Raw genomic sequence first — 23,448 nt, 5'->3', positions numbered from 1 at the left:
ACAGTATTGGGCAAAATTAAAGCGCTTCATTGCCAATGATAATGGATGGTATCTTGTTTCACGCAACGAATCCATTAATTAGTAATCGTTTATTTACGGTGTCTTAGTAGCCTAGTAGTTTCGGAATACTACTAGGCTACTGCAGCACACCTCACATGCATAACATCACTGTTAACTTATGTTTCCCTTCCATTTCTTTTTTTACAATTTAAGGACCAATAGGTACACATTTTTTTAGTTCGGGAAATACATAATTAATTGGATTAATTAATTCGACGATGTTACGTCTTATTTAAGGGCGCCAAAATGAAGGCAATTATTTTTATAAAGTGCAAGGTCTCGGCACCCATTCCATAGATGTTGATTAGTTAGTGATTTTTTCAAACAAGAGGCGACTAAAACAGTATTTGATTTTATATATGGGCATACTGCATATATTTTGCGCGCTACTGTGTCTAATAAAACTTACTGTGATGTGTATTTGTAGTGCGCTTGAGCAGCAACATTGAAACTTGCCCTCTGGCACACGGCCGCCCTAGCGTTGGCTGCTGCTGCGCTGAACCTTGCGACCACAACACAGCTGCGCATTGAACGTTGAGACCGAGACCCCGCAACTGCGGCATTCATTGGCTCTGCAACGTGGCGGAGTGAATGTGGCAGCAGCTGTGATTGCTGTGTCTTCATTATTGAGGCTTGCGAGCATTACAAGCCAGCTTGAGCAAATTCCATTTGCAGGCCAAAGTTGAAAGGCGCAGAACAAAGCTGATTTTCTCGGTGCAGCACTTGTAGCAAATGCCACTTGATACGCTCGCCTCGCCATATGTGTGCCAGCAGCGCGGTGGTGCATGTGGCATGTTGCATATGCGCTGATATGTGCATCTGTAAGCGTTTTTTATGTTTTTTCGAGAGCCTGTGTGTGTGTGTGTGTGTGAGTTCACGGAATGCACGGCGAGGCCAAGGCTCCCTGCTAAAAAAGCTAAGCTGGCAACTGGTCGGCAGGCAATTATTTACATTTCCATTTACACAGTCACAAACAGACATTACTGCCTCTCAACCTTTTTCTCCACACACACACTCACAAATTTCGCGCTTAACACCAAAAAGTATGATTGACCGAAAAAACAGCTAGTAAATATCTAGTGCAATACAATTAGCGACAGTAAGTGCACTTGGAAAAAGTTGGCATTACGGTACGTTATTCATTAATTTTGCATATCATCTCCCCTTGCTGTTGCTGGCTTACATTTTATAGTTATTTACTTTTTTCTTTTGCTCTTCATTCAATTAGTAGATTGTGTTGTAATGAAATATGGCAGCACGACCGAGAATGCGACATTTTTAGGTTGCTTTAAAAGGCTTTCAAATTTAAATAAATATATACCATATATGTACATATATATATTCGTACCTTACTTTTCTTGTGTGAATGTTTGTGTCTATATTTATTATTTATCTGTGTATTATTGAGGCATTCTTGTAATTAAGAAATATAGCAAAAATGAAGCTTTTTTCTCGTTTTATTAAATTTCCTCAAATTCATGCGATTTTTCCAATTTCCTCAAGCCATTGGCCAGTTGCCGCCGTTTTGTCCTCGCCGACGCAATCAAATGCACATTAAATTTTATTTAAATCCAACCCTTATTTCGTCACTACACACAAACGCAATTAAAAAAAATATTTGCCTTTTATAACCCCCACTCATCTCTCCTGCCTGTTTCCCTCCGTATTTACAGCTGGCGTTCAAGGTGGTCTGCCCAAGCGACGTGTCGTTGTCGCCCTATACGATTACAAGTCGCGCGATGAGTCTGACTTGAGCTTCATGAAGGGCGACCGGATGGAAGTAATCGACGACACCGAATCCGATTGGTGGCGTGTAGTCAATTTGAGCACACGTCAGGAGGGTTTGATACCCCTAAACTTTGTCGCCGAGGAGCGCAGCGTGAACAGTGAAGAGTAAGTACACATATTTGAGATGATTTTCCATGTGTTGTTGATTTAATAAACATATTCCTCCACTCTCCGCCACTTCTTTTAGTTGGTTCTTTGAAAATGTGCTACGCAAAGAGGCCGATAAGCTTTTGTTGGCGGAGGAGAATCCACGCGGTACATTCCTGGTGCGTCCGTCGGAACACAATCCCAACGGATATTCGTTGTCGGTGAAGGATTGGGAGGATGGCCGTGGCTACCATGTGAAACATTATCGCATCAAGCCGCTCGACAATGGTGGCTACTATATTGCCACAAATCAGACTTTTCCCTCGTTGCAGGCGCTTGTGATGGCCTACAGTAGTAAGTTGTCAATTTCATGCACATACATTCGTCAATACAGTAGAGGCCAGTTTATGGTGCCAAACAGAAAATGTATAATGTGACTTTCAGTGGAACACTTATGAATTTGATGAAACGAAATATACAGAGCAACAAGTCATTATTCGGACGAAATTTCGCACGAATGAAATGTATTATTGAAGAGTTTATAAAAATAATAATTTGGTCCTACATTATAGGAGAGTTAGCTTACACTTCTTAAAAAAATTTCGCGATTAATTTAGAACTGTAGAACGGTGAACGTAGTCCAAACAGTTGAAACTGCTAAATAATATAATATTTTAGCTTTACAAATCTTCGAAAAACAATTTTATTAACTTAATTACAACTTAAACTCTCCAGAATGATTAAAACGGCCACAATTTTTACTATAATACTAAATAATGCATCCGTGAAAGGAATTATAATTTTAGTCTCATCTTTAAGTTTATTTCCACCTTCATACGCTAGAAATTGTTATCATCAACCTTAAATAGTGAAATTCATATAAGGAACAAATTATGATATATTTGGTATACATAAACTCAGCTAAAAGTAACATCAATTAAAACCGAATAATTCGTAAAACGCTGAAGCGTTTGAAAGCGCTTAGTAACAATCCTCAAATTTAATATTTTCATTGCTGGTTATCATTTTATGGCCGCTACTGTTGGTAGTGCCGCGTTATTTTGCGTTATTTTTTTGTCACGCTGTATATTCATTTGCTATTAATTTCCGCAGAAAATGCACTTGGCCTTTGCCACATACTGTCGCGTCCGTGTCCGAAGCCACAGCCACAAATGTGGGATCTGGGACCGGAATTGCGTGACAAGTACGAGATACCGCGCTCCGAAATTCAATTGATCCGCAAATTGGGACGCGGCAACTTCGGTGAGGTGTTCTACGGCAAGTGGCGCAACAATATCGACGTCGCCGTGAAAACGCTGCGCGAAGGCACCATGTCTACGCAGGCGTTTCTGCAAGAGGCAGCCATTATGAAGAAGTTCCGACACAATCGCCTGGTCGCATTGTACGCCGTATGCTCGCAGGTGAGTACAACCACACATATTAGTGTATTTATTGCAACAATCAGTTGATTGACACTTTACTGTTTGATTTGCAGGAGGAGCCTATCTACATTGTGCAAGAGTACATGTCGAAAGGCAGTTTACTGGACTTTTTACGCGAAGGTGACGGCCGCTATTTACACTTTGAAGATCTTATCTACATAGCCACGCAGGTGGCTTCCGGCATGGAATATCTCGAATCAAAACAACTGATACATCGTGATCTGGCCGCACGCAATGTGCTGATCGGCGAGAATAATGTTGCCAAAATTTGTGATTTCGGTTTGGCGCGCGTTATCGCCGACGATGAATACTGCCCCAAACAGGGATCGCGTTTCCCTGTAAAATGGACTGCCCCCGAGGCGATAATCTATGGCAAATTTTCAATTAAATCCGATGTCTGGTCTTATGGTATTCTACTAATGGAACTCTTCACCTACGGACAAGTGCCATATCCGGGCATGCATAGTCGAGAAGTCATTGAGAATATCGAACGAGGCTTTCGCATGCCGAAACCAACTAATCACTATTTCCCCGATAATATTTATCATCTACTATTACAATGTTGGGATGCGGTGCCGGAGAAGCGGCCAACATTCGAATTCTTAAATCACTACTTCGAATCGTTCACCGTGACGTCGGAGGTGCCCTATCGAGAGGTGCAGGATTAAGTAGCGTAGCACTCGAAATGCCGAGAGTGATACAGCGTTATTGCCAGTGCGATATACATACATACACATACATATACACAAACATACATAAATTAACTAGATTTAATTGTAAGCCTTTTTAATTGAATTGAGAAGTGAGTCGTAAAAACAAAAACAAAAACAAAAATATCTATATTGAAACAAAAAACTTTTCAATGGCAAAAGTTGAAATAGCTGCAGCGTAAACGCAAAGCAGCAGCATTAAGGTGCACACGCAACCGTTTGGCGCTGCTATGTATGGCCAGTGGGATGTACCAATTGAAGAAGAATTTTTACATTCGTAGAGAAAACTGCTACATACTAAAATCTATTCTACATTATATACATAACACATAGTACGAGTATGATATATGCGTACGTTTATGATAGTATATGAAAAAAAAAAAATATTTTACACTTGATAAGCGAAATCTTTTATAATTTATATAGAGGTATTTATGTAATTTTAAGCTTATGGCAAATGAATTGTGCTATATAAGAAAAGCATTTAACAAATACAAAAACAACCACAACAATAAAATATCTGATAGTCAGTCAATAGCAAGAAAAATTAATAAAAAATCTTGAAATCTTGCAGAAAAAATTACAACAATAAAAGAAATAATCTCTCCATATGCATTTATCAAGTTCTATGCGCATGCTTTGGGTTAGCGCTGAAACTGTCCTTCTCTGTGCTGCCCCGACATCGTTTTATTTGAACTATTTTTTATTTTAGTTTTTTTTTCCTTCTTATTTCTTAGTATATAGTTGTTTTACTAATGTAAGTTCATCGTAACCCTTTAAATCGAAATACTTTAAATAAGAGCAACTGAATTTAATTTCTAAGAATTAGTTTGTGTAAATCGAATTTAAGCGTTTCCTCGAAAAATCACAAAAGTTGCAAAGCATTTATACGAGCGCATATATGCTGCGCTTTATTTTTCAAAAATGTAGCACAGTAGAGTAAATTTATTACTTATTGTAACACTTATTTTTTATTCATTTCATTTCACTTCACGCCAGAGACATCATTAACACTTGCATTTCTTATCAATTTTTGAGTGGCAAAACAGCTGTCACAGTTTAGAAAAGAATAAGAAGGAAATGCACTATTTCATCGTTATTGCTTTAAGTTCTATACCACTGCAACAACAACTAACCTTCATAGCTATGAAAAATCTGAATTTATGAAAATACCAGTTCTAATTTTCTCAAAACGGTCCAGTACGCTGACGTATTCGACGATACAGTTAAGTTAAGCGGTTATTGAGCGGCGACTACAGCTCAACACTTGCTCCCTCAATATACTGTGGGGCTAAAAAATAATATTTCTATTCAAGGGACTCAGCAAACGTATTAATATTTAATAGTTAGTATTCATATAGCAATGCGATTGCTTCCCAAAAATTTATATTATGGACTTACTAATTTTTTCACTTTTACGAGATACTTAATATATTTGAGCAAAAAAAAAAATATTATAAAAAAGTTAAGTGAATTTTGTGCAATTGAGCTCAAACAATTAAAATTTACAACTTCTTTGCAATATTTTTGAATTGGATTTTCTTTTAATAATTTAATTTGCAACGTTGCTTTTAAAATTAATTACAAAAATATGAAAATGTTTTATAAAACCTAATTTCGTATTTTTTTTTTTAAAATTCACTAAAAAATCTTTTAAGTTACCTTGAATAACATATATATTAATTTGTTAACTATTAAATGAACGCATATTTGGCTGAAGTATTAACAAATGTGGTAGCCATGCCGTTTGCGGGGATCCTCCAATTTAGTGTTTATAGCAATATCTAAGTGTAAACATAAATTTAAAGCAAATTTAAAATATATAAACCTTTAATAATTTTCCTCAAATATTAATATCATTAAATGTTTGTCAAATTCACAATTTATCTTACTCAGTCTCCATAAAGTGATGTAATACCTGTATTTCGCTGTTTTAAAGCAGATAACAATACTTTAGCTCATACAATTTCTTATTATATTCTAATAATATTGTTACGTAATTTATGCACTTTGTTTTGCAATGCTTTTATTTTTTTTAATTTAAATATCATATTTGTAGTTTTGTTTTATATCCTTCTGAAGTAAGTAACATTCTTCCATATTTCAACTTCATATTTTGTTTAGAATGTATTATTTATTTTAAAAAATTTCATAACAACAACACTGCTTAAAATAAGACATTTGAAAGCATTCCTGAAATCATTAATTCGTGTTCTCTCATGCCAAATCTGCTATTTACCTAAGTAGACTTAATATAAAAGACAGTTGGTCCATATCCTTACTAATTTCATTGCTCACTACTCGCAAAGGTTTCAGAACTATATACATACACACCCACATGTAAACCATCTACTGCATACATTGTATTGACGTAACTTTCTTCCAGCTTTGCTTTCTCATGCGCATCACAACTTCCTCATTTTATTTTTCCAGCATACGAACTACTCATTAGAAGATCACTTTAGAATACAATAATCAAATTTAACTGGTTATGAATAACATACATTATTATATGGCATTAATATATACATAAACGAATGAAACCAAAGTTATTATTATAATTTTTTTTTTTTTGTTAAAACGAGCGGAGAGCTCAACCTTTTTTATAACGAAAATTTCTCACAAAACTATTTAAATATGTATAGGGTATAAAGATATATATACATACATCCAAGAGTGAATTCTTGCATAAGTAAATATCAGTACACACATACATACATACCAGAAATCCAATAGAATCGTGGATAGAAAATCAGTAGCAACACAATTCGTACTCTCCACACGCATACAAATAAAGAAATATGTGAAGTTGGCACGTACATATATATAGCAACGATATTTGAATGAAATGTCAAGTAGATATGTATGTAGCAAAAGTAAAATCGATAACGGTATAAACTCATAATCAGGCAATCCATGTCAGCTTCCACCAACGCCAGCGAGTTTAATCACAATTAATTGGATTGTGCTCGGAGCTTTAGTGGAAGCTGAAATAGATTTGCGAGCATACATACATACATAGATACACTTAATTAATTACACACATTCTAATATTTAGTTACCGGTAAGCTCCAGCACATAATAAATAATTAAATCGGCGCTCATTTGACACAAATCCAGTGCATATATATTGTGGCAGGAAAAGTGATTTGCAAACCAGAAATATGTTTCCATCATACATACACATCACATATGTACATATGTATACCATATACCTACATATGTGCATATATGCATCTATGCAACCTTGCTAAGTTATTTTACAATTATAAAATGCAAACATAGTTAATTTACTTACATATTTAATCATTTCATAGTCATACATACATACATCGTACATACATATATAATATTATTATAAAACGCCAGAAGAATTGCATTGCATCCATCCTCATTGTCACATAAACAAGATGTGCTCATACATATACATACTCGTATGCACATACATAATTAAGTATTTGTCATAATGTTATGTTACATAAAGCAATTAATTAATTAGTGAAACCAGATTAAAAAATTATTGAATAAAAATAAGTTAAAACAAAATGAAATAATGAAAAAAGTAAAAACAAAATCATTAGAACGTGATTAGGATTAACGTGAATGATAACCTATAAAAATTGTTTAGCGTAGTTGGTAATTTTTTGTACATAAACAAATAAATATTATTAAATTTAAAGCGTAATAATAAATATTAACATAATAATAACTAATGAGAACAAATTGAAAGTGGAATGTAAGGGAGTTATATACGCAAGATTCGCTGCTAAAGCGAATAAGAAGTGAATCATAAATCATAGCTGACAGAAATTATGTGTAATAATAATGAAATAAATTATGATATAAAATTCAAAAATAAGAAATGTGTTTCACTCAACCTAACCTAAAGATGCCGCTTTTTCATTGTTTGTTTGTTTTTGTTTTTTACTGTACCCTGAAAAAGTTCATCTTAATGACTGTAGTAGAATTTCACTTTGATTAACATATTACATTCTAAGGTTTTAAGTTCTCCATCATGTCGCTTACCATTGTGGAGAAGTTTTTTAACTGCCTGTCTGTCAAAATCAGTATTAAAACCTGTAGACATTTCAGTAGATGTCATGAATTCTTACATTATTGTTTTGATGTTCGAATCAGAATTTATATAGTTGGGCAAACAAGTTTGGAATATGGAAAAGTTGACGACGAAAATATCGAACAAGAAAAAACGTATATACACAAATCCAAAAGATTCCTAAGACTTGATTTTTATCGTCCAGTTTGATTATACCATTTTAGAGAAAAATCCATGCTAGATTTCGTGCAGATATCACGAATTTGATCGTGCAGTTTGTATGGCAGCGATATGCTATAGTTTCAGATATTGGCGGTTCCGATAAATGAGCAACTTCTTGCGCAGAAAAGGAAAGAAAAAGAACGTGTACAAAATCTTAGATGGACATGGCTCAGCTCGTCAGCTCGTGATGGTGATCAATCATATATACACAATATGTATATATAGTATATATATTATAGTGGGTCAAACAAACCGAATGTTTTTTTTCGCTTGTTATTCTGAAAAATTAGTTAATAGACACCTCTGGGAAAGTCTCTCCAGTATGACCTCTCCTACGCCTTATAGTTTTCTACTTAAATAAATCGATTCTGTAGAAATGGAATGCTCTACAAAATGGTCTCTTACTCTCACTTTTTTCGTAAACCTAACCGCTTAAAAGGTATTAAGGGTTGATGTTTGATTATTTTAAGATACAAATCCCTTTTTCATATGAATTTTCTGACTCAATGAAAAAAAATCATCATAAATTGAAAAACTCATAGTTTTGTAAGAAATTTACTGCTCCTGTTTTCAAAATAGTCTGATTTACTGACTGAAACAATTCGCTTCAACAACCATTTGGGGAATGTTTTTTGCTGTTGTAACAACTAAAGAATTAGTTGATTTAGGTCTATCCTCTTCATACCTCAAAATTTCGCTGCTTGCATTAAACCATATGCACGATCATCAAAATCGTGAGCGATACAAATTCAAACGAGGCATAACCCATCATAATCGCTTGCTGTAAAGCCAAACTAGACTGCTGGAAAACAAAAATAGCTGCATACTCACCCGAAAGTCGTCAGACAAAAATAAACAAGATTAGTGGTTTTTTTGGTCTTTTGTTTTTGGACACCGATAAAAACATTGATTTATTTAAAAACTTCGAAAACGGTCTCTCATTTGCTGTATTCTACATATTGGTTTTGTTGTAATTATTGTAATTCGGGTAAGTAAAAGTATTGAATCGTATTTTGTAATCGATTGATATTATGTAATGAACAATGCGAACGCTTGACGCAATTCATCGAGCACTTTTGCATATGCAACAATGTATATTTGTGTATTTGAATGTGTGTGTGTGCGTACTTGTACAGTAATTATTATCATGCCAAAAACGGCGGTTGTGTGAAAGTTTAGGGGTTTAAGTTTTTTTTTATAAAGTACAGCTACTTAGCTAATTTTTGAAATTGTGGTTTTGAAAAATTTGATTTCTACAGACTTTAGTTTACACAGAGACAGAGTTGCATGGCCATAGTGATGTAATAAATCATCGACCATTTAAAGTACATATGTATGTTTGTGTGAGTGTAAGCAGGCAACTCTCTTGCTTTTATGCTTTCTCTATAAATACATGGATACTAGTTATTTGAGTTTATTATACGAAAATTGATTTACTGCTGCTGAGACTACATAATGAATACATATGTCTGTATATATATAAGTAGTACGTAAGTATGTATGTATGCAAGTACAAAGTTATGTAAATTCGTAGTTGAAATTAATGTGTTGTATATGTAAATATGTATGTCATTGTTAATTTTACATATTTATTTCTATGCTACATTATTTTCAATACTTTTTTGTTTTTTTATTTTATTTTCAAATACAATTTTTGTAGTGTTGTTTTTGTATTGCCATAACAAAAGCCACAGTGCGGTCATTATTCATTTCTCTGTCGATTCTTCTTCTTCTTACTGTTACCGACTGGCTATTGTTATTTCACTACGAATCCCGTTAAATGTACACAGCTTTCTGCTCCTCACACACACACGCACCCATTCGCCAGCGCCTTAAAAGCTGTTTATTTGTCAGATTTCATCAGCTACATACATTTTGCTGCTCCCTGGCTTTGATTACAAGTACTATTCAATTACATTAGATAATATTTTCGATTATTTAAATTTACATACCCACACATACATATTTATGTGTGTACGTAATACATAAGTGTTTAGTTATTGCATGCGGTTTCAATATTTGGCGCCACTGATTGTGTGTCCATTCTATTTGTCATTTTTGTATGTACTTAAGTATTTGAGTATTTTAAACCTGTATTTCATTGATGAAAGTCGAAAATATTTCACTTCTTATTTTTCTTAATTGACTATTACACTTAACAAGTTTTATTTTTAATAAAAAAATGTATTGATACGTATACTTTTACTACATACTTCTATATATGTAGTGTATATTGAATAGCTGAGCATTGAATGAAACTTTAATTCTCGAATTGTCAAGATCTCATTCTCACTACAATTAATGAATTCGTGTAAGAGTTTAAGTATTATGAAAAACTATTTTTGTTTTCGATTTTTTTTGCATTTATAAATTACTTAAATATATTTTAGCCATAAGATATACACATTTTGTATTTACAAAACTCCATGTATTCAGCTGTTCCTATAATTAAATAAGCATAAGCTATGTGACTCAAAAAGTAGTCCACATGAGAATCAAAGATGGACTTTAATTTGAAATCATTTCCAGACTGCCCGGCCCCTTGACTTTGTTTATCAATCTGAACTAAATAATTTTTTTTGTTTTTTGGAATTCTGGGTCTACTCTTTTTATGACACCTTTTAAGTATTAGCAATTCCTATCGTACCACGTCCTTTGAAAAATACTTCCTCATACAAACAAAGCTGCTTACACTGCAAGAAGCTTTATCAGCTACAAACCTAATCCGGTTTGCGATTCAGTTTTGACGCTTAGTTTGCTTGTAACTTTCCATGTGCTTTTATAAAAGCTCCGTGGCAGTAAGCTTTCAAAAGCTTAATATTTTATAGTAAAAGCTTCAAATGGACTTCAACAAATCGCACACTGATTTTTATTATTATACCATCACTTATAGGCAACATTTAGCTTACGCTAAATATCTTAACTTTATGTGTGTCTGTCTGTTTCTTTATGGCAACTCTAACTACACTTATCAATGACAATTAGGTGCATTACTTTTGAATGTTGCACAAGTAGTTTTAATTAAGTAGTTTTCTGTCTCAATTAAAATTTTGGCACTGCCTTAATGAAACACACCCAAGTGACAATATCACAAATAGTTCAATTATTTGTATTATAAAACTCGATTCTCAATGGATCTGTTTTCTGTATAGATTTTTATATCAATGAAAGGTTTGTAAGCATTCATTTTTGATTTTCGATCAACATTGTGTCCGCTGCTATTATTATAAGTCTTTGCTGCACTATGTGCTTAGCTTTAGGAGCTTCCACCAGTACAGTCGATGTTTATGTACTGCTAGGCTTAAAAGCGTATTGATTATTTAAAAAAAAGCTAATTCAAGTTTAGCAACCGAATAAAGTGTTTTGTAAATACTCTTTCATTAGGTAATTTAGTGCGAAGCAAAAGTGAGATTTTGTGCTGACAATAATTTACTTTTCAATATATTACGAGTGTATAATAGTATACTATGTACATATGTATTATATAACAATTCGTCTATTTCGTAGCTAAAAGTAGCAATTTTATTGATTCGATGTAATTTTTAATGCTTTCATGAATTGTATAGATTTAAGTCATTATTATTAAAGGTGTTATAAGAAACCGTACAATTAAAAATAATTGATTTCGCATTTTTTTAAATTTAATGAGATAAATAGTAGTGAAGTATGAAGTTCCATTGATAAAAAAAATTTCAAAATTTTTCTTGTTTGGAATTTCAAGTTTTCTGTTTTTCGAATTAGAAAATTGTTCTAAGTAGCTCTTTGACAACTACAATATAAAAGTTATACTTGACGCATTCAATGGCCAAATTAAGAAAATTACTAAAAAGCTTGCCTTGTGCTCTTAAAATATTGTACGTTTTATTGAAAAAACGTTAAAAAAATGTCATTAAAATGTTTTTGCAAATAAAAGAGAAGACAGAAGTAGAAGGCAAAATATTGTTCAGATGAAGATTTTCTTTCCTCATTATAAAGTATTTCTGAACTTTTTTTTATCGTATGTTCGTACTTGTCACTATCCGTGGAAAAACATTTTTCCACACTGTTGCACAGTGTTGTTTAGCTTAAAACTACTTCCAGATAACTGCATTTAAAAGGAATTACTTATTGGCAGAAAAGAACTAGGTAACTCGTAAATATTTGGTTTTGCTGAAAATTATTATTATTTATTACTTTTCAACCGCTAGTACCTCGAAAAACACGAAAATAACACAAATTAATTTTAAAAATTTTGAAAAATTGAGTCAACCAGTTAAACAGTTCTGTTCTGTATCATGCCAGTAAATTAATTCGGGTGCCCTACTCGCAAATGAGAGATGTGCCTTGTATGTAAGTAAATGCAAATATATTTACAAATCTACGCATGCGTGTGTGTGACTTGTCACATTAATTATGTATTTAAGCTATTTTTCAAAGCACTTGTACGCATCCAAATGAGATCGAGACTTATATATTTATGTATATATACGTATGTGTGTTTACTAAAGTATTTTCGCAATTTTTATTCGCTAAACCATGTATAAATGTATAAGTATGTGTTCGTAATTATTAATCTTGAAACTCGCTCATGAGAATTTGTATTTGTATTTAATATATTTTAATGAATTAAAGGCGTGCATGTGGGTTGGGGAAATAATTAAGTAATTATTTTAGTTAATCTATTCTATTTATCTTTCGTTTTAAATCGCCTTACTTAACCATGTGATTCAATTCAGCTAAGAAGTGTAGTAATAAAATTTAATATAATTAATATTTAGAAAATTTTGCGAACTTTATGATTTTAAGCTATTCGATCAAACTTAACGCCATTTTCAGCAACATTTTATCAACTCTCCTAATACTACTTAAAACTACACCTAGTTATTTACTTATGTATGTCTAAAGTGTGCGCGACTTACTTAACAACTCACAATTTTTCTCAATACTTTGGTCTTATCTGAAAGTACTTTAGAGTCCGAATTCCAAAGAAAAAAATCTGGCTATTATTACTTGTCATCGAAAACCGGTGACGAAAGTGATGCCAACTAATTTTTACTTGCTGGCTTGTAACATTACTATACTGTTTTATTAGGTTGTTTGTTATTCAATACAAAGTCTACTAACTGTACTTATGTATGAGCTAATTGCCCAAACTACTCTCAGAGTCACTGATTACTCATTTTACCGGAATTCAGCTATGAGAAGTCAAACTTTTCGCGCACACTGTGTAATTTTTTCCACTATGTTCAGAATATTTCACACAAACATTCACATTTCTCGATTCAGGCATATTTCCGAGGCAACTTGAGCGATTTCTCGGCCCTGCATGCTCGGATTACTCACAAAAAAGCGTTAACACACACACACACATGTATGAGTATTTTGCATGCGTCCACTGTTTGTATAAAATTTTTGTTATTGTTGTTGTTGTCATGGCTCTTTTTACATAGCTGCGGTCTGAATGCCCGCCTGCGGCGATGTCGACGCCTGCGGTGATTGTTCGCTGCTGGTCGTTGCCGCCGCCGGTACAACGGCATTTTGCTTCGCCGTCGCCTCGGTAGTCTTCAGGAAATAAGTTATCAAATCGATGGGTAATGGGAAAACAATTGTGGAGTTCTTTTCCGCTGATATTGTGTTGAGTGTCTGTGATGTGGTGATAATTGGAAAGTTATGATTAATTTTGTGTGAAATTTGCTTGTTCAAAAATAATTTGATGTAATTGTTTCTTACCTGTAAGTAACGCAGTTGGAGCGCTGCTGGTGAGCCGCCGATCACCTCGGATGCCTCGCGCAATGCCTTGGAGGCTTTCTGTTCTCCTTCGGCGGCGATAACTTTAGCGCGTGCCTCACGTGCGGCCTCAGCCTCGGCGGCCATGGCACGTTGTAGTTGTACTGGCAAGCGCACGTCCTTGCTGTTGTGTGGAAAATGTTGCGAAATTTATATTAATCATTGAATTATTATTTATAGTTTGGCTGGAACGCTTTTGTGAACAGCTTCAAAGGACAGTAGATAAGCTAGTTGAACATAAAAACTACCCAGAGGAAAACCAAGTCTCATTTGCTAACTTTTCTGTAACTTTAAAATGCTTTTCTGCCCCATAATATTAAGTTGTCTCAATGTGCAATAGAAGTAATGCGCAAAAAATAATAATGTATGTAAAAATAAAAATGCAAAAGGGTTTAAATGCTTAACAAAAATACTAGAGAACCCTCTTGTTTATTATCCCATCATAAATTTACAACAAATACCTTTCAAATGGGCGCAGTAAAGCAAATTAATACGTCATTATACTCAATTACGTGATTGAAAACAAATACGTGACCTAAGATACGCCAGCTAGAGCTACAATATACCATATACATACGTATGTATGTGTCTATGTGTGTATGTGTGGTACAACAACATAAATAGTATATATTATATAAATATAATATATAGTCAATGCTGCTATTGGACGTTTTTTATTTGCTCTCGCTGCATGGAACGTAAGTAGCTCTCCATATGTACATATATATATATTGTTTGCTAAGAATTCAATATTCAATGCTTATAGTGCTTTAAACAGCTAAATGGTTTTGCAAAAACAAATATATTTTATGTTTAGAGCTGCAAGTCGTTTGGTAAATACTTGTACATTGCGTATACGTAACATTATTATTTGGGAGGAATTCAATGTTTCCAATAAACGGTGCTTTGATGGTAATTATACAAGTAGCATACTTAGCTATTATTTGGTTTTGAAACTTTTGGATTCGAAACTGATTTTATAATATTTATTTATAATTTTTGATGATTGCATTTTCTACTAGGGTGTAGCAGTGCAGCACGTTTATTTCAATTATAGAGCAGCAATGTAGGTTATGTCGATTTAAAAGAGAAATTAAGAAGAGTTGAAAAATAAAAAATTCCCAATGTCCAACCCTAATCTGCCGTTGCTTGAAGTATTCTCATAAGCTTTGGCTGCTTCGCTCGATTTAAGTAAATTAATAGAAATAATTAAAACGTAAACAAAGGTTGAAACAGTAGCGAATAACGCTGCTTGGCCTAGCTGTATAAATATTGTATGTATATGTGTAATGTATTGCTGTGTATGCGTTTGACGTGAAATTGAATTATCCACAGAAGGCAGCACATATCTACACACGTGTAAGCAGTTAAATGCTGGTTAACCTTTGACTTGGTGGCACTCAAATTACGTTCACACACACATATGTACTTGTACATATGCAGCGGCATGTACTTATTTTGCCAGCACATTGACGCATATATGTGGAAATGTGTGTGTGTTCTTGAATATCCAGACATACGTGCTTGTTGGCAAACAAAGGTATAACAAGTAAATCCCTTCACTTACATACTCGTACACATAAATAGGACCTGAGAAGCATACGAAATTCTGGCACAATGGCACACATTGTTGTTGTTAATTATGTTGGCGCTTTGTTGCAGCCAAATTGGCTTAAAGCCGTCAGTTCATTAAGCGAGCAATGCACCCTGTTTTTATTATGCCGCAACCATTATGTAGCTTAAGAGTTTTAATAACTGTTGATCCAGCCAAAAATGAAACGACTTACATACAAACATGATCACGTGGTATTTAATTATGGAGTTGTGGTTATGTTCATTCATGAATAAAGAAATCGAAAGATATTTTTAAAATTATTAATTAAAATAAATGAAACGTGTTGGTGTTATGAAAGAAAACTATTTTTTAAGTTCTACAAGTAGATATTAAATACATCTGCTGTGGTGCTGGTGAAACGTTTTGCTGTTCAAAGGCGGCCAGACACTCCGACTATAGGTTGATGGCTTTAGAAATATATAATTCACTTTCCTCATATATAAAAAACTGTTTTCGTTTTAGTGTTTCCCCCGAATTTTTAAAATTTTTCAACTTAATTCTACTTAAAATGTTATTTTTACTCAAAACATCCTCAACACAAACATTAACTTATAATCTACAGTTACTTACATTTCAACACGCTCGACTTTAATGCCCCAAGCATCGGTGGCTTCGTCTAGTTGGACCTGAAACGCCGAGCAAAAGTTTCGTTCATAATTGCGTGGCAAATCGGCAGTCGGGTGAAAGTGGTTGATAACAAAGCGATTATTTGTTTATTTACAAACGCCATTGTTGGTTGTTATTGAGCGGATTAATACACCCCAAAGCACCGTTAGACCATCGACATGCAAACAAGACAAATACAAATACAAATGGTACAATATTAGTTTCAGATTTCCTTTTGACATCTCCTTTGCTCTCATATAGTCATAAAACTGTACAAATTCAACTTTTTTATGAGCCTGAAAGATGAGCGCAGACCTTACATCGCTACCCACATTCAACATTAGCTTACCGATAAAATCCAATAGAAGGACTGTTGTTGTTGTGTGTGTGATTGCCGCAGACGTCATTTGCAAGGACAATATTTTGTTTAGATTTTTTTTATTGTTTTAGCAGAGAGCAAGGCAGCTGGTTATGGGTTGTGCCAGAGAATGTTGATGAGTAGAGAAGGAGCAAATGTTAGCAGTACTAAAATGTTAATTGCTAAGAAGGAACATCGAAAACGCGCAAGTTCGAAAATAAAATGTCACCACAGCTGTCAATTTACGCAACGAACTACACCACTCTATAAGCAAAATGTATATACATACATATGCGCAGATGTTCTTTGATATGCGCATAAACAAAAATTGAAATAATAAAAATGAAAGTAATTGTCCTCCGACAAGAAAATATAAATAATGAGGGGAAATAATACTAAAATAGAATTCAAATATCATTTAATAAAAAAGAGTTATAAAAATAAAAAATAGTATAATATATAAAAATATGATAGGATTTGAACTTAGGCAAAACATTTCATTGCAATAAGGAAGTGTGCTATACAAGCAGCACCACAGATGATATTAGAACATATTTGTCTAATCTGTGAACTCAAACAGCTATTGTTGTTTACTTGCTTCAATGTTTATATGTCTATATGTGAATATTCTTGAAATTGCCTTCCTTCATTCGCATGTCCAAATATATTTGCATATATGTACACATATGTACATATGTATGTCCCTCAATATGTCTTTCGCAAAAAATCAAACACTCACGCAAGTGACAAAAAAACGTAGACGCACCATCATCGACCAATAATATTCAAGCGAACTCGCGGCTTATTTTCTAAGTATTTCATATTACAACGACAACAAATTCATTCATAAGGAACGTGCGTCTGCTTCAAAGCAAAGTACGTTCGTTCATAACTCTGCGCCGCGCTATTTTTTCTGTGCGCCTGGTAAGCCACATTTGGTTTTCATATAGAATTCCTACCGCAAATGCGCGAAAATAAAAATGAATGAAATTGAATTTGAATGTCTTCAGTAAAATTGAAGAATCAGCAAAATTTCAATTTTAGAATTTGTATCACTGAAAATCCTACCATCCCCCTCGCATTTGTATGTTGCCCACAAGCTGCTGCCTCACAACATTTGCTAAAAATCAGAAATTGAAGAATTTGTCTGATGTTCACTTCAGAAAGGAGAATTGGCAACATGACCTATTAGCGAGTTTAAATAATATTTATATTTTTGCATATTATGCACTATATATGGCATTAAATTAAAAAATGTATATAAAATTGCCATTCATAAGAAATCTTTAACTACTTCTATATATTCTAAGCACAGTCCATATAGTACTTTTATATGTTTACTTATTATCATTATTTCATAGTTTTTCGATTTAGCCCATTTTATCTAAATACGACGCTATGAAAATGCAGCCCAATTGGTAATCGCAATATTTCAAAAGAGCATAAGTCAACTTTCAATAGCAAACCACTGCAAAAAGGACAAACGAGACAACATAGCCGATCGACATTGTCGCAAAATTGTCGATTGAAACAAATTTTGTCAACTCCGCGATAATGCGCAAAATTCGGCGTCAATATGTATGCGAGCTCGTTTGTATGTATGTATATAAATATGTATGTTTGTCGGCAAAGTCGTCATTTGGTTTTTTTCAACAACACAATGTCCGCGCGAACTCGCCGTTATTTCGTTGGCTTGCCACCATGCACATAGGCGTGTCAAGTGAGGGCTCATAATATATTGATTTGTATTGAAAAATACTGATGCATTTATGAATTATTTTCGTAATATAATATATATTATATATATATATATATATATATATATATACCAATAAATTCATACCTATAATCGTTTTCAAACTGAATTCGATAATTAAAATATATATCTGAAATAATTATGTGGCGGTGCGCCCCAATCCCTCCTTGCCTGCGATCGTTCAACTCGCAAAAAGCAAAAAGCGTAGACAAAAGTCATTGCTTGTGCGGGGCAAGAAGAAGCAAGCATCAGCGTACGTGTATTTAAGAATGTATGTGTGATTATCACATTTGTGTAAATACGCATAATAAGGAAATATTCAATAAACCTAAACATATGAACATATTATATTTTCCTGATATATTTTAATTATCTCAGGAAGTAAAATATGCTATTAAAGAAATTGAATTATGATATGCTTAGACTCCAATTAATAAAATAAAAAAATTAAATAAAATTCGTTTTAGGATTCGAACGTATAGGCTCGTATTCGGAATGAGCTTAACTCCTTCGCGCTTACGACCTAAGCCACCACAAAAGTGGAAACATGGCCGCTTAGTCACCGTTTTATTATTATCTTTTGTTCAATAAGCAATTACTCACTCAACGCACATACATAAGTTGGAAAACTAGCCTATTAAATGTTTATTTTATTATGAATTCTGGGGTTTTTACCGATAATACAGATTTTTAATTCAGAAGGCTTTTCATGATTATAAATTTGTCATATCATAGAAATTGAAAACATAAATCTAAATAGGTATGCGCAACGATTTTTCATATAGGAATATTCGTTGTGTCTATTTATAGCATTTCGCATATTGTGTGGTGTATTTTTCTTTTTCGAAGTTATACTTTTCGATGTTCCCTCTTGTGGAATTACAAATTAGTACTCAAAAAGTTTTCATTTAACATTTGCTCCTTCTCTACTCTTCAACATTCTCTGGTTGTGCATTGGTTTGGGCATTCTTTATTGCGGTTGTACAATTATTGTTCTTGATATTTTTTCCAACACTAGATTCGATTGTTATGCCTAGTTTACTTTTGCCATCTTTATGGCCAAAACATGTCATGAAAATAGAAATAGTCGCCATTTGTTGCTATTATTATTGGCAACGGTGGCATGCAATATCGTTTTTGATTTTTGTTTTAACAGCTTTCCTTTTAAATATTTTTAATATCTGGTTTTAGAGAAATTCCATGAAAAATTCTCAATTATCCGATATATGGAAAAATGAAAGTTCTGGATTAGCCATATAAGGATCTAGTTGTAGGAGAAGGTCTTATCAAACAACATAGTGTGAATAGACTCACAGCCAACAATATATGAATTCATGAACAAACTCAGTCAAACTGCCCTGTCACTGAAGTTTTTTCATCACAAATATTGTTTAAGTAGCAAAATAAAACATATTTCGCTACGAATCGAATAACGATTTTCACTTAATAGGAACCCGAAAATAAATATTTTTTTAAGCTATTACATAACTTCTATCGCCGGCTTTGAGCGTGGGGACTGAATCAGGAAATTCCGTAACGGAAATAAACCTAACACGATCACAAAGTATGTGCAAAATGTTTGCATATTTGTAGGCGAATTTAATATAAATAAATTATTCAATATTCGGAGTCATAATATTAGTAATATTATTATTATTTTGGTAAATAGCTACCCCAAAATTCCTGAATAACTGATATGTATTGTAAGATAATAAAAATATTGTAAACAATATAACTTCTCATTTATTCTATTGTATAAAAGAATAAAAATTTGATTTCTTATCGTGATCGATCACGCTCAAAAAGTTTAACTTGAATTAATCTAAAAAAACATGAATTCATATCAAAAAAAAAAATACTGCATAAAAAATAAATAAATAATTATAATTGCATAAGTTTATACAAAATGCTTAGCAATAGCTTTACCTCGAGAGTCCGCGAGTGCCGCAAGTACTTTTTATATTTCTAAGGAATTAAGTTGTTTCTTCTTCCATTGAAAGTTAACATAAAATTTAATTTGCATTACTTTGAAGATTTCGAATTACGTTTTCTAAATGCTTTTATTTATTAAGGCTTTTTGTTTAAATTTTTGCCAGCAAAATGCGTAAACGGAAACAAAAAACTTTACATAAAAGGAAAATTTCGAATTTCCATTTAAAGTGAAACGTTTTTTGTTTTCTATCAAATTCAATTCCGTTATTCAAATCAACGCTTTATCATTTTATACGATATTTAAGAATCAATTTAATCAAATGACCTCAATGCATTTTTAAGGCTTTAAATATATCAGGCATGCAATTCATATGTAGTAGAAAACTTTTTTGTTCAGACAAATACCCGCCAGTAAAATTGAGATAATCAAGAGTGTTATTGATGGATGTGGTAGTTGTCGCAATTAAAATTGATCTATATTTCAAACTAAATATTATTAAAATTTTCTTATTTAAAAGAATTACTCGAATCCGCAGCTTATTTTAACATAGGGTCCACTTATATTTGTGAAAATGAAACTCCAAAAATACCAACTATCGCCATTGAAGATTAGAATAGGTTTCTAATTCTGCCGACGCTGTTTTTATGTATTTATACAATGAGTTTAGTGCCAAGCAAAACATAGTTAAGCTGCATAGATGAGTTTAGAAATGGCCATCAGTGTGAGTTGCCGCATCATTCAACGCTCCGATAACTGTTTCACAAAAGGTGTGAACTAACTTCGTAAAACACATTATCATTACATGTGCTGGTGATTTAATATCCATTTCAAGGCTGTAGTCTCAAAGTGTACTTCTAACATAGACAAGACTTTCCATTTTTCGGACTAGACATATTTCGCAAATAAGAGGAGAAGCTTGGTTGAGGGTCTTTCAAAGTTACACATATGTATAAAACGAACGCAGTCCTTTGCTCCAGGCATTAATATAAAAATTTTAACCGAACTGAATTCTCAAAACTCACATCTCACCTCACCTCACCGATATGGTTGGTTTAACTTGTAACTTCCCACTAAGTTTTGTTGCTGTTCGAAAATTCACTTATTTCCAGCCGACTGGTAACATAGTACACCAAAATGGGCCTGTTCGAATCTAACTCACGCGCCTCGAATTTTTATGCAGCCAGCAAACAAGCGCATGTATTTATTTATATTGCAACTTTTCTAACAGTATTCCCATTGAGGGATCTCGCATTGCAAATGCAAATGTCGTCCGTAACAAAGTGTTTATTTATTTTATATTCACTCTCGTCCGTTCTCTAAATAGTATATTGCGCTTGCAAATGCACAAGCATGGATGAATGCTGGTGGGTGTTTGTGTGTGTGTGTTGCGCTTTGCAATATTTTGCAAACTTTTCGATTTGTGTGCGTCGTTTGCACAGTTTGCTTTGTATGCCAGCATTTGTTAATGTTAATGTGATTTGCGTTTGCGATCTTCTTTTTGCCTTTGCATTCGAAGCGCTGAACGCTGCATTCGTGATTTTGGTCGTGCATAAAAATCGCAATATCTCTTCACCAGCGCGTATGTGTGAGTGTGTGTGTGCTGATCTATTTGCATGTATTGCTTGTGCACGCTTCATTGCTTCAAATGGCTTGACGATTGAGAACTGAAGGGCATGTCGATAGCTGACCCGGCGGACGGACGTGCATACATCCGCATGTACGTGTATATGTATGTGCATGTGTGAAGTGGATGAGGGGAGCTGGTGGTTGTTTATGCGAACTCATCAATGGCAAGTGAGATGTCATCTCTGTTTATTTGCATGAGCGCATCATGTAAATATAAACAACGATAACGACCTGAGCAAAAAATGCTGCACCAACACACATACATATACACGCATGCATGTGCTTCGTTGTGTGAATGCAGCGCTGGTTAAATTCTTGTTCTACGTGTATTCTTTGCTGCTGTGATTGTGTGCGTCAAATCAACATGGGTGTGTTGGCGACTTGCATGACTAGCTCTGACAGCGTTGACAGGTGACAACAGTCATCGGTTGTCAATGCCGTTAGTTCGAACGTCTTTCAGTGCGATGGAAATTAAATTAAATGTCAAATGCTGAACTTCGGTCGATATGTTTCTGACATTTGTAAAGGAGTTAACATTCAAAAAATGTAGTGATTGTTCTCAGGGCAGGCCTGCCTTTTGCAGAAGGGATATGGGTTCACTATTCGTACCCGATATTTGGACCCTTCTAAGTTTTTATTACCAGATATTCCAAAAATCCTATGTGTAGGCCTGTGTGAAAGACAAGCGTGACGGCAATTCTGCTAATTTGTAGACGGGTTTTCATTGTACCGGCCACTGAAGCCTATTGTTACTTTCGCTTCAAGATCCAAGCACACTTAAATCACCAACAAAAGTAAAAAATCTATTATCTCAAAACATATTTGAATATTTTGATATTACTTTGTACCAAAATTTCTAATAAATACGTATGCATGTCATCAAGCCCACAACAAACGCCCACCTTAAAGTTATACCCAAAACTCATTTAATATCACCATATGGTGAATAAGGTGAGTTTCTTGGTTTATTATTTTTGAATTGGGAAAGTTTTGACACACATGAATAGATAACTTATTCATAAAATGCCTTTCCCTTTGAATTATAAATATTTGAAGTTTTCTGTTTATTCTGCGCGTTTGTTGTAACCTCAAAAGCACACATAAAGTTGTAACTTTCTTTTCAAATTTACTTGGCTCATATATTATTTCACCGTACTCACACACTTACATATCTGTAGTGAATTTTCTTTTTTTTACATGTGTGCTTTTGTTGTGCTATCGTTACTGTGTGCACACGTGTACAGTGGCAGAGGAAAAATTGTGTCAAGTGTGCGAAACGACGACAAGACTAAAAGGCATTACACTTTGCACCTGAAGAAATTTTCAGGCTTTATATTCGTGGAAGCTGCAGTAACGACAAGCGAATAAATACTTTTATTTATGAATATACATGCATAGAAATGCACATAGGCGACCCTTAGCCAT

The 23,448-nt window shown here is 33.8% G+C and overlaps 2 protein-coding genes across 12 annotated transcripts in view; one reads left to right on the top strand and one right to left on the bottom strand.

The window, feature by feature from the left end:
* The window catches only part of Src64B (Tyrosine-protein kinase Src64B), a 57,975-nt gene extending 50,025 nt beyond the window's left edge, over nucleotides 1–7,950 (top strand). For all 4 annotated transcript variants that reach the window (XM_036364432.2, XM_036364433.2, XM_070112247.1 and 1 more), the window contains 4 exons: nucleotides 1,734–1,953; nucleotides 2,036–2,289; nucleotides 3,049–3,356; nucleotides 3,431–7,950. In XM_036364432.2, the coding sequence (XP_036220325.1) occupies nucleotides 1,734–1,953; nucleotides 2,036–2,289; nucleotides 3,049–3,356; nucleotides 3,431–4,045 (1,397 nt within the window). In that variant the 3' untranslated portion in view covers nucleotides 4,046–7,950. The remainder of the gene's footprint in view (nucleotides 1–1,733; nucleotides 1,954–2,035; nucleotides 2,290–3,048; nucleotides 3,357–3,430) is intronic.
* A 1,278-nt stretch (nucleotides 7,951–9,228) lies between these two features.
* Nucleotides 9,229–23,448, bottom strand: part of LOC106623754 (band 7 protein AGAP004871) — an 82,984-nt gene continuing 68,764 nt past the window's right edge. For all 8 annotated transcript variants that reach the window (XM_036364523.2, XM_036364522.2, XM_036364516.2 and 5 more), the window contains 3 exons: nucleotides 16,315–16,370; nucleotides 14,073–14,253; nucleotides 9,229–13,985 (listed from right to left, as the gene is read on the bottom strand). In XM_036364523.2, coding sequence (XP_036220416.1) covers nucleotides 13,785–13,985; nucleotides 14,073–14,253; nucleotides 16,315–16,370 — 438 coding nt within the window. In that variant the 3' untranslated portion in view covers nucleotides 9,229–13,784. The remainder of the gene's footprint in view (nucleotides 13,986–14,072; nucleotides 14,254–16,314; nucleotides 16,371–23,448) is intronic.

This window comes from Bactrocera oleae, chromosome 6 (assembly GCF_042242935.1).
Source record: "Bactrocera oleae isolate idBacOlea1 chromosome 6, idBacOlea1, whole genome shotgun sequence".
Lineage (NCBI taxonomy): Eukaryota > Metazoa > Arthropoda > Insecta > Diptera > Tephritidae > Bactrocera > Bactrocera oleae.
This window is presented reverse-complemented; position numbering and strand designations above follow the sequence as displayed.